At 38.2% G+C, this 12,441-nt stretch overlaps 1 protein-coding gene across 3 annotated transcripts in view; it reads right to left on the bottom strand.

Annotated features, from left to right (window-relative positions):
• Positions 1-12,441, bottom strand: part of SPTLC3 (serine palmitoyltransferase long chain base subunit 3) — an 88,797-nt gene that overhangs the window by 49,735 nt on the left and 26,621 nt on the right. For 2 of the 3 annotated variants that reach the window (XM_048299027.1, XM_048299026.1), the window contains 2 exons: positions 1,572-1,763; positions 42-196 (listed from right to left, as the gene is read on the bottom strand). In XM_048299027.1, coding sequence (XP_048154984.1) covers positions 42-196; positions 1,572-1,763 — 347 coding nt within the window. The remainder of the gene's footprint in view (positions 1-41; positions 197-1,571; positions 1,764-12,441) is intronic. The other variant, XM_048299029.1, reaches the window with a different exon arrangement.

Genomic DNA, 12,441 nt, shown 5'->3' on the forward strand with positions numbered 1-12,441 from the left:
TGCTTATGAAGCTGAGAGCAGCAGAGTGTAAGATGACTCACCTAAATGTCCAGTTGTAATCATCTGTAACGCGCTCCATAAGGTCAAACTGTGGCCCAGGGACACTGCAAATTGGACGATTCCAGTTATCCCGTATTCTCAAATAGAGGTTTCTGGTGTAAAAGTTCTCAAAATCTTGATAAAGTGGCACAAAGTCCTGGTTTGAAAACATGCACAGGGTTATGTTGCTGGGAAAATATCTGCTTCTGTACCCAACTCATTCCTATTAACAGGGAAAAACTGATTCATCAGTAAACAGAGCTATAGCAGCCACAAGTTGGTCTAATTCCCCCTACATATCCTGAATGTTGGAAATGGTAAAAAAATCAAAATTCTTTCATTTAAAGAAACCAATTGTTTCAAATTGGTTATTTTTCTACATGTGGAGCAGATTGCAAAAGTAGGATAAACAACTCACTACATTTCATGAAATGCTGGATACATTAGACTAAATCTAGTCCAACATATGGGATTTGGGCATTACTGGCCTGACCTGGAGGTGCAAACATCCAGTTAAGACAATTTTTTTTGGTTGAGAATTAGTGTCTATCTAAGGATTTTACTTGGAAATTAAATTTAAACAAAGCTTTATATGAAACAGCAATATATCCATGTTGGGCACTGCATACAATAAACTGATAAAATAACATGGCATGCAGTTAACATACGTGGGAGAATTAAATAAACATGCAATCCATAGTGAGGACAAAAAAATTTAAGTGGCACAACTGGAATCAACAAATGGCTAAATCATGAAGTGAATTGAAAATGATATTCATTAAGTTATGCACACATCTTTGAAAATTGAAAACAGGAAACAATTTCAGGAATTTTATTTGCAAGGGAAACAGTAACACTCTCCATGTTTTTCCTTCGTTATGCCAGGTGTTACCATAAATGATGACTCAAACTGCACAGAGGAGGAGGAGCAACCAAAAATTCTAAACAAAATTGGAAGGCTGTTGATCTTGCAAAGGTGCAAGTTTCACTTAGAACTATGTGGGATGAAAAATTTCGGGAGTTACAAGAATTCAGACTACATCCGCTTTGTTCTGGGACATGATTCCTTAGTGCTCTGTGACCAGCAGTTCAGCAAACAAGCCAGCAATTATAACAAAGTTAGTACTGCCTCGCTGTGAAAGACAACATAAGACAGCCAGATGGGACAAAGGAAAATCAGGGTTTAGGAGATTTGGAAAGATGATATATTTAATAATAAGGCATTTCTGAGTTTTCTTTTTCTGTGGATTGACCTCAAATACTGAGATTCTGTTTTGCTGAGAGTATTATGGCACTGTTACAACAAGGTGAACATGTGCCTGGGTAAAAATCACGACTTTACATAAATGTAGGTACATAATCATACACATGCATACAACTCCACTGCAGGGTGTGTTCACTCCTCTCACCCCTTGTGCAACGTTCTGCAAAAATGAAAGTTGTCTGCCTTGTTACTTCCACAAGTCGCTGTAAATCACTTGCAAGCAGGGGAAAACTCAGCTGTGGATACATAACGACCTTTTCATACATACTTTTTGTTGTTCTCTCTCCGCAGCAATGTTACGTTTTTCTAGTCCCCAGGCTCTCATAAAATCTCGCAGGTAGCCAAATATTGTTCCCACTGCAAACCCCACGAAAGTAAAAACTGCAACATACATTGGTGCCTGTTCAAAGTGCTCAATAAATGTTTTTTTGTAGAGAGTTCCGTTTGATACTCCATTCTTCTGAAAAAATAGAACAGAAACTTTTGATTAATATGTTTCATCTCATCAAAACTTAGACCTTTAGACCTTGGGGCAAATCTTTTTCTCTAATTAGGAGAGACTTTTAGACCTCACACTGTATCAGCTGAAGAAGAGGACCTTTAACACTGAAGCTGCTACTGACCACTACAAGTATCTCCCATTTTCTCTCCTCTCATATCCTCAGTTGCAGGTGTCTTCAACACCACTCCCTTGTCTATTTTGAAACATGTGAAACTTATGAAAGGTTGGCAATATATTATTGTGCAATTGAACAATTATTTCAAAGGTGATTAAATGGAAACCACAATACTCTGTCTCGCAAGACAGAGCTATAAAAAGGGAAGGGCAGCATTAAAAACTCACCTACACTGTGCCTGACTGCTTCTGGAAGTCTTGTGTAACCCATTGCAGCAACTAACCTTTATAAAACAAATCCTGCCTAAACCAGGGCAGCTTTACCACAATGTTCTCCAGACCTGACGAAGTATCCAAAACAGTTATGATCCAAGCCTTCTATTTCTCTTCTGATTTCACAAATGCTTTTAATCACATTTTCAGTGACCTCTCCCATAATTCTAAGGGTACTTAAAAACAAAATAGAGAAGAGCAAAAGAAAAGGAAAAAAAAACCCCAGAAGACACACAGACAGCCTTGCTTGTTAGAATTAGTGATTCCATTGTGAGCAAATTCTAGAAATTTACAGCTGTGTGTGGACAAAATAGTTTTTCAATAAAACATATTAAGATTTCAATTTTCAAATTAAAGAAGTTAAGTTTTTCAGTTGCAATATTCACTAGGCTCATCAGATTATTCTTTGGAAGAGTGGTAACTCCCTTATTTCTGCAAAACATCATGGCCTTTACAGTTACTGTCTAGTAACAGCCAATTTTCTAATTCAAAACTAACAAACCACAGTCCAGAAAAAAAAGTGCCCTGTTTAAAAAACCCCAAAACCAACCAACAAAATACCCAAGACATATACTTTGACATATTATAAAGCAAAACTACTAGCATATGAAGAAATACCATTAATACAGTTCTGCCTGTGGGAAGGATGAATTAAACAGAGTAGATTACCTAGTTATGTAATGAAGCTAGCTGAAATACCATATTCATATTAAGAACAGTTGCCAATTCACTATACTTGTAAGGACAGATTATTATTGATCTTCATACTGCATCAAAATGTTTTTATCCTCAAAGGATTTAGATTTCTGTTGTAACTTGCTGTCCAATCCTGGATTCCCAAGGGGTTTTTGGGAGAAAAAGAAATTAAAAAAAAAGAAAAGCATTGTTGGCCACAAGAGAAAATAGAAAGGCTGTGAAGGAAACCCAAAAAAGAAAAAAATATTGGTTGGGCTGAACAGAAACACATTTAGACTTTGGAAACACTTATTGCCCTGCAAGGGAGAAAGAATGCAGGGCTGGCTCTCACCATGAGAGGGGACACCTTTGAAGGAATGCTACACATGCACTCCTACCTCAAGCTAATTGCTCTTTTAGGGCAACCTATTTGCCATGAAAAACATTTTATGAGGACGAGTTAAATACGTGGTCAAGTCAAATTTCACGAGTCACAACAGCTGTGTGCACACAGTGATGAGACAAAGTAAATATTTCAGACAGGATTAAGCTCAGTCCTATTACCTTACATTTGCCATGGGCTAAGAGCACATTTATGGTCATCTATGGGAAATTCAAGTGGCATTGTAGCTTGATGCTCTTGAATCAATTGGCGTCAGGCTGTGATGATGTGATAGTGCACCTGAGCCAGAGGAGAGAGTTACAATGTTTCTCTTCATCGATTTTATTAAGAAACACTTAACTGCTATAAACCTTATTGGTAAAGGAACGGGAAAGCTCCTATCAGACTTTTGCATTGCAACACTCTTCTTCCACAATAAAACTCTGCTGTTGTGGAACTCTCATTTCAGCAGGTGCCATTTGATGCAGTCAGAATGACACATGTATTTATCAGGTAACTGCTGTCACTGTCCTTAACACAAACAGCTGGGAGTAAAGAGCATAGACAGTAACGAAGTATGAAGAATGTAGAGTCAGATGTGACCCACATTCTCCAGGCTATGAAGGAAAAAAACCAAGATTCTTCATACACTTAGTCCAAGGCTGGGAGAACAAATTCAAAAAACACAGTGACATCTTGCCTAAAAAATAAAGTGAGGAAAACGAAGCACATTTAATCCATCTCCAGAGTCCCACAAAATAGTAAAGAGAGAGTCTCAAGAAAGAATAACCAAAACAAGTGGATTTGCTGCTTCTGGAGAGTGGGAGAGTGGTAGCGGAGATGTTTTTGTGCAGCACTTCTGATCCAAGCATGGGGTACATGAGTGACTGACTGAACATCATGAGGCTGTTCAATTTCAGCCAGTCTAAACTGGCTGAATTGGTCAGTGAATGAATGCTTTATCGTCATTTTGCACTACATTACTGTCGGCTTTTTCTGTGTTACATAAAGTTTTATCTCAGAAGAAAGAGGTGGATTTGGAGACTGTGCATTTAGAACAGCAGCTATCCAGTGAAGGGTGATTTAATTCAACTCTGACTGGCATTGAAATCAAACACAGCAGATTTCCTACAAATGGCTGAAACGACTCAGAGATCATTACTTACACCATTACCCAGTGGGTGCTCTGCTGAACTGTGCACCCACAAGTGTCTTATTACCTGTAATAACACCTGCAGAAGACAGTACATTTTCTCCTCCATACCTTCAACTGCAGCAATTGATTGGCCAAAGATTCTAAAAAAATATACATTCTCCCAACTTCAGCAATTGGTGGCTTTGAGATTTTATGACTCTAATAGTATGTTATCACCTACAATAGTCATCAGGGATAACTGTGCATGTGTTCACCGTTTTTGAACCTAAATATGTTGGGAAAATGAATTGTGACTTTTGATAATTCATTTCATTTTTAAAAATCTGTTTCCTTTTCTATAATAAAATTACCTGACAGTGTCACGACAGTCTACTTTGACTGTTCTTGTCTGTTCAGCTTTCCTACTCAGCCAGTTACACAACTCATAATTTTCTATACCTAAATAAATTCTGCCTCTCCACTTGTCTCTTTCCAGCCTATAAGAATCTGAATCTATATAACTCTAGTCCAGTCTCCTTGTGCTAACATGGACTTAAACCCCCCAAAAATAAATGTAAAAACTCTGTATTTTAATTTTCAACTTTCTATTCACTCCGCAAAGTTCAATAAAATCTTTCTGAGATACAGAGGATATGAATTAGGATTGCATACCGCACTTGAGAGCACAGTATGGATTTATATACCTGCAAATGATGCTTTGTCTTCTTTTCTGTTGCTTTTTAAAGACTGTTAACATTCTATTTGCCTTCTTGCCACAGTTCAGAGTTTCATCTCTTATGATTACACATATCCTTCCTCAGTTGCAAAAATACCAAATTTAGAGCACACTGCTATTTGCGCATTCTTGGGACCATTTTCCCTTCCAATTAATTCTTTGGTTTTTATTTAGTGACCTGAAATTTTTTCTGCTCTTTTGTCAACATTATACACACTACCAATGAGAAACTTCTGCAGAGTTTCTTGTTCAGACCAAATTTTTCAGCAACCTGAAGAATTCTGTATTATCAATACATACTGTCACCTATTTCTCCTCGTCCCTTTTTCCACACCATTGGTGAAAATACGAGAGAGTGCAGGTCCAAAGAGTGGTCCCTGGGGGACTCAACTCCCTGCATTTCCCTCGTCACCTTTTCAAAAATTGTTTATTTGTAACCCCTAATTTCTCTGGCAAAAAGGCCAACATAAGCAGCAGCCCAGAATTATTCAGCAACTTTGTCTTCCTTTAAAAATCTTGAGTAAATACCCCTTTCTGATGTGTTAATCCACAATTTACTGGCTGTTTTAAACATTCTGTTGGCATTCCAAATCAAAATAGTTTCTCAGTGGCCTGCCACACAGTAAGTTTACCTTCTAGGCACAAATGCAGGGAACCTACTGGTGCAACACAAAGGCACGCAACACAGAAAGGCTATAGGCGAAATTCAAGGACAATGGATGTTTTACCAAGGAGTTTTACAAATCTAAGATTTCATCAACTTTTTGGAAACCACAAGCACAATCAGGGCAGGCAACTTTTGTGTGTTGATCCTCTGCTTCACTGCTTTCCAGTAAGATACTGCAGCAAGAGAATTCCTTGCAGCAAGATTTTGATGCCAAGGAAGTCAACAGGAGTGATGGCAATGCAGCAAAATCAGATTTATGTACAATACTCTTAGATTCCCATTCCCTATAATTAGCCATAGTATTTCAAAACTCTCCCCTAATGAAGAACCCCTTCCAAAATGCCTTCAGGTTTTCAAATGGAGAAATCAACTCTTACAACAAATCTCAGAGTGCTATGAGAATGGACGTCAGTATAAAATACTGAATATAAGGGACACACAATGTTAATCAAAATAGCTTACTCTAGTAATAATGTAAACTCATCTTGAAGTCTATTAAACACTTCTGGCAACACCTTTACAAGGAATAGGTACAAAATATATTTGCATTAGCAAAGAAAAAAAGGATAGCTATGCAACAGCATTAATAATACTTAAATATTTGTTCACACTACCATTAAAATTAGGAGATAATTTTTCATTGCATTTAGGTCCTGCAGCCCTTGGAATTGGCTAATTGGCATGCTAATTGGCATGAGCCAGATTTGCATTGAGGGGAGAGTGAAGAATTGAGCAGCACAGACACGGTGCCACAGTACCAACCCTGCGTGCTGGCCCTGATCAAGTCCCCAGCAAAGAGGTAACCACATATGCTGGCACAAGGTGTGAGTAAGCCCGTGTGAGTGGAGTTGTATCAAGGAACCAGAGACCCAAGAACTCATATTGACAAGCAAGTCTGTTCTGCAGAGACAACAAGCACTAATTAAATGTTCTTCTGCTATTATGGCCATTGTCCTTATAGCAGCAGGAGGTGCAGACAGGTATATCTTTGAAATAAAACTACTGGGAGAACAATAAAGTCTTTAAATATAAGTTCCCTGCTAGGAATCAAATCTGATCCAGAAGTGGATGAAACTTTATGTGTGTTTCTGGATCAGATTTTATCAAGTTGTTGCATACAACCTATGAAAAAACAATACAAGCTGACTGATCCTAATACTTCCCTACAGATATGTATATGAAGAGAGAGGTGTTGAAAACTGTGAACCAAGTGACAACCATGTTTGCTCAATATCTGACAGACCTACAAGATGACAGTGAAATCTTAAGCAAATTAGGACAGGGTGTACTTACAGCAAAAAACTGATGGGAGAATAGACATAATTGCTAATGCAACATCTGATTGCTTGTAGACAGTTTGGTTCTAAACAGGTGTTTCCTCCCCAGCATTTGAAGAGCATCTGGGACAAGACCCTAAATGTAGACGATTTTACATGTCCTAGGATGTGTGAGACAGCGACATGGGGAAGAATACCAGTATCTACATAACTAATAACATAAACAAGTAACAGGATCTACAGAGGCCTGTAACCTTCTGGAGCAGAAGCTGAAGATGGGATACTACAGGATTCCATTTCAGCCAAGGGAAGGGTATGGTCCAGCTGAATCCCACTCAGAGCTTGCCACTGGATAGTCACAACTTGAAGCGACTGGTGAGCAATTCTGTCTCCTATAGATCACTGTCACCAGAGGGCTGGGTCCCAAAAAATAAAACTGTCAGGTTCTGTGCAAACCCACCAGGGTGACTGTCACAATTACTACTTTTCCCCCAAATCACTTCAGAATCCATTAGACACTGGAGGAATCTGGGTGATTGCATGCAGTTCCCAGGAGAGAAGAAAAAAGGAAATTGAAATTATGAAAGCAGAGGTTCCCTGTAATGAATATACTATTGTCACAAATTTAGATTACTTCATAAATCTCCTCACTTACTGGCAATGATATCCTTCACTTTAAATGTGTGATTTCTTTTCTGTAATAACACATTTCATATCTTATGGGCTCAAGTTTCTAAACCGTAAGTCAAAAACGGCTACTCAGGGAATTCATATATTACTGAGCTATAAAGACAAGACTTCAATTAAAAATAGTAGTGAAACTTTTAAGTCTAGAAGGTGCTAAAACGAAGGTCATTGCCCCGCGCAATGTAACAAAGCCACAAGAAAGTGGCTACAAAACAAACTGCAAGTAGCAACCAAGCCAAAAAAGCTTTAGCTTGCAGTAGTGTGCCTGCAGAATCCTTGTTTAGACTGATTATTGATTTCTACTGAAGTTTCAAATAAAATATACACCTGGTAGTAATACAGTCAATAAGGACTAAGAGTAAAATCTCCAAGATCGTCCAGAAGGTTTAGGAAATATAAAACACCCTCAAAATAACTTAGAAAACCATGTACTCTTGAACTTGCCAGAGATTCAGGATTTAACAATTCAGAAACTCTATAAAGTTCACTCCCTGTAAACAGTATTAAATGCTGCTTGTTCTGCTGCTTGAGGTTTGTTTGAAGATTGGGTCTTCACCACACTTTTCACAAGCACCAGGAAATGGCTTTTCATTTCTTAATCAACTGTCGTCTAATTGCTGGCTGAAAACTTGCAGCCTCTCTTCAACTACAGGCAAACACCAAAACGGTATGAAAAGATGGGATCTTCACCTTCCAGACTTGCATAATCTTTTCAGCTGAACGCAAGCTAAACTCCAACATATTCATCTTGCAGCAACTCTTTCAGCATCAACTAAACAAGTCTTGCAATGCTGACTGTGACACTAATATTATGAAAATACAGATGTGAATGACAAACACATTAGAAAAATACTGTGAAATACTGTTATGTAACGAGGAAAACAATACACATACTATATAATTTTCAGACTAACACTTTACTCTGATGCTAAAATGATACTTTTGAGTGCAACTTAGGAGGTTGGGAGGATACAGAAGACTTACTCATTTATAATGTCGGGGACGAACATTCAACAGCGGCAAGAGTTCCAAACAAGAAGAAACACGAACTCAGAAAGTACACATTTTATCTCAGTTTCGTAAGTTTTTGTTAAGGTATTTATATTAAGAAGTACCTTATCTGATATATCAGAAATTTTAGCCCTGCACACACTACAAGCAACATGCACTCCAGCATCAATGAATGTTTAATTTCAACTATTCAGAGACTGTCTACTTTGTGCAATTTTTCAGCATGTAATGGTCACACCACAGTGTCTGCCAAAAGAAAAGCCATATATAACTCTTTATAGCACAGAAGCTTAGATTAATGCACACAGACTCAGAACAAATCCCAGGAGCAAACCATGAAAATGCAATCTCATGAAGGGGAGAAAAATAGTAGAAAACACAATTCTGAACTTCAAGGTTCATAAACTGCAATATAAACCATAACAGCTACTACCCAATACCAAATAACTACGGTACTTACATCAAACAGTACACGGGAGACAAAAACAACTGCATAGCAAACTCTTTTCCCAATGGCTTTACATCTGTACATTTCAAGCAATAGTAAGAAACAGTAGAAAGAAAAAGTAACATGACTGTCTTATACAGCTGTTATTCTGCTGTTACTCCCAGAAACTTCAAAGTGACTCAGCGTAAATAGGAAGGCATGAGGGCAAAGATGGAGCTTAGTAATTTCAAATTACTAGAGACAAAACAACGAAGTTCACTACCCAGAGAGATACTTAAAAACACCAGAAGGTATTTCCTAACCTTACAGCAATTACAGAGCAGAAAGCCAGGCATGTGGGATCAGAGAGAAGTGGATGAAACACCTGGGTTACAGCAATCCCGACACAGTTTGTGGAGTCAAGTTGCAGCAAGAATTTGGTATGATTTCCAAAGCTTAAGGTAAATTACAGGATTCACACTGCTTGGCCACATCACAGTATCTCCTGATCATCCAAATCCTATGGCTTTGGCTTTAAAAATAAACAAACAAACAACATGATGATGAAGTGGTATCACTTCAAAGGCTGCCAATTTCTGCACATCACTGGTGATGATCTACTAATATGGGAAACTACTTCCAGAAGTGATCCAGCATTTAGAAATTAATCTTATGTATCTCACATACATTTTTGATACGAAATTGTTCATTGGGATGAAGACTGTAGCTGAATGCAAAGTTCTCAAGATGCACTAAACAGATTGCTACTGATTTTGCCCAGTGTGGATTCTGAGTAAATATCCACATGAAGCAATCCACCAACTCCCACATATTTCCTACACAGTGACTTTGCACCAGAAAATGTTTTAATTAGCCATCAAATTCCTCTCCATGCAAAATTCCCTTGTGGAGAAAATGCTTCATCTTCTGCACTAACTAGCATAATGAATCCTCATTGGATCCCAGACCCTTCCCCATTATATGGCACAAACAGCTTCAAACAGGGCCAGGATTTTGCATCGTTTTAATAATGAGTTTAATAATGACACACACATTCCCTATCAGAATGGATGTGGCCATGGATGCTGGATCATGCCAAATACATTGCAAGCTTAAATCTTAAGGTGTTAAACCTTTAGAGGTGGTCTCAGGCCATCCTTGGTTCCTGAGATTACAGCAGCAGTTTGGAGAAAGACTTCTGGAAGTCACAATACATCCCTTGTTAAAGGAGCACAAACGTATTCACACTTCCTACCTGGAAGTTGCATAACATTAGGATAATTTGCACATTATTTTGATGATTCTGAGAGTTATGCACAAGTTAAGTTGAAACTGTGTGCCTTCCAAGACATTCCTATTATTGCAAGGAGTAACTTGTTATATTTCAAAAACCTGATGAAAGTCGTTGCCAATTTTGTTAATGCAATCAGTTTAGCTGGATTTATGCTACCTCCTCCAAGGTAATCAACTACTTTAAAACAATACTTAAATATAAATATCTTGGCATACCACAGATGGAGAGGAAAGAGAGAGATAAGAAATTCCACAACAAAAAACCCCAATGGGGAAAGCAGAATTTCTCATGAACAGATGAGAAGGAGGCAATAAAATTTGGGCTGCTAGCTTGACAGATAGGGGGATTAAAAACTCAGTAGGAAGATGATCGTCTGGGTAGACAAGGTCCACCTCCGAGCTAGGATAAGAATTCAGCATCAAAAGAGAGCCCTAGGGTGAAAAAACATCAGGATAAGTTCAGGTAAGGCATAGCATATAGGTTTGTAGGACAGAAGATTTCGAGGAAGGTGAAGGAGATACCCATCCTATCAACGTGTCAAGAAAATGAATAGCTTGACACCTTCAAACACAATAGAAGCTGTTTTAAGCAAGAAGACAAAAATGCATTTAGCCAATCGTTAGGCAACTTGGCAGCAGTGACCACAGCTAATTAAAGTCAGTTGCCCTATACCAAAGCCAGCATCACAGCTGGTACCTGTGATCAAATCACTGCACCATTTAATTTCAGAACATGACGAGGGCTGCAACCCACCTATCATCAAAGTGTCTTCAGAGAACCCCAGTCTGGAGTAACCCACACTCACCAGCTTGTGCCCTAATGCAGCGAAGCTACTTCGTTTAACCAGCGACAACCAATTACTTTTTCTTTTTTTCACCTAAAAATCTACAGGAGCAGTAACATCCTTCTTTAGCTGCTTTTTTTTTGTTTGAAAACTACCAGGAAAAGGCATTTTCAATCTGTCATGGTTAAGTAGTGCCCACACCTATACCTACGAGAAACTTACAGCTGGATGCCTCCAGGAACAGCAGCTCTGCAAGAGGCTCTCTCCTCTTCCCACCAATTTCAATTTTTTCCTTGTACAACTGGAAAAGATGATCTTGGCCTATATGACTTCTTAATGGCTATTTAATTGTTATTATGTTAATTAACTATTATTAAATTGACTAATTCAATCAAAGCTCAAAAGATTTCATTTTACTTCAATTGCTCAAAGATCAATAAAAAAGAATCTAGAAATAAATTAGTGCTTTTTAAAAAAAGAGTGCATTCTACATTGAAATGCTCTTTATAAGTTGTTCCAGTAATTATCTAAGTCATAACACTGAGCATGATAAGTGCTAGCTTTCTCTCATCTGAACCTTCTGTAACTACCCAGGTTTGCAGAAACATCTTTAAATAAATGCTCTCCTCAGATTTTATAGCAGTCTAGACACAGACAAAAAGGGAAGTCCTCAACCCACCTTGTACTGATTTTCACCAGCGGGTCAATGTCTACCTAGAGGTTAGCACCTAGAGCCTGTGGTTCTTGGCTGGAAAGACATGGGTTAGGAAAAAGAAGCACACGAGAAATTCAAGAGACAAAAATCAGGTGCAAGAAAACTGAGGGAAAGAGATGACTGAAGTGTTTTGTTGTTTCAGCAAAGGAAGACACCTCAAATGCACTGCAAAAAGTAAAAATTCAATTGAATTAGCCTTTGGGTTTGAACAATCTTAACTTTTTTTTAAGAAAGCAATGGCCTACTCCCTCATGTTACTTCTCTCTCTGCAAGTACTCCTCTACTAAAGCTTTTGAACTCACAGAGCATTTCCATCAGATCTGATGAGGCCTTCATGATATCAAATTTTCTAAAAGCTTCAGGAAAATGTAACCTTGATAAGGCAAAGGGATCCAAATCCCTGAACTGAAGGACAGGCAGCAAAAACTTGGCTCTTTAGCCATTCTTGGAGTGAATTAC

This window comes from Corvus hawaiiensis, chromosome 3, assembly GCF_020740725.1.
Source record: "Corvus hawaiiensis isolate bCorHaw1 chromosome 3, bCorHaw1.pri.cur, whole genome shotgun sequence".
Lineage (NCBI taxonomy): Eukaryota > Metazoa > Chordata > Aves > Passeriformes > Corvidae > Corvus > Corvus hawaiiensis.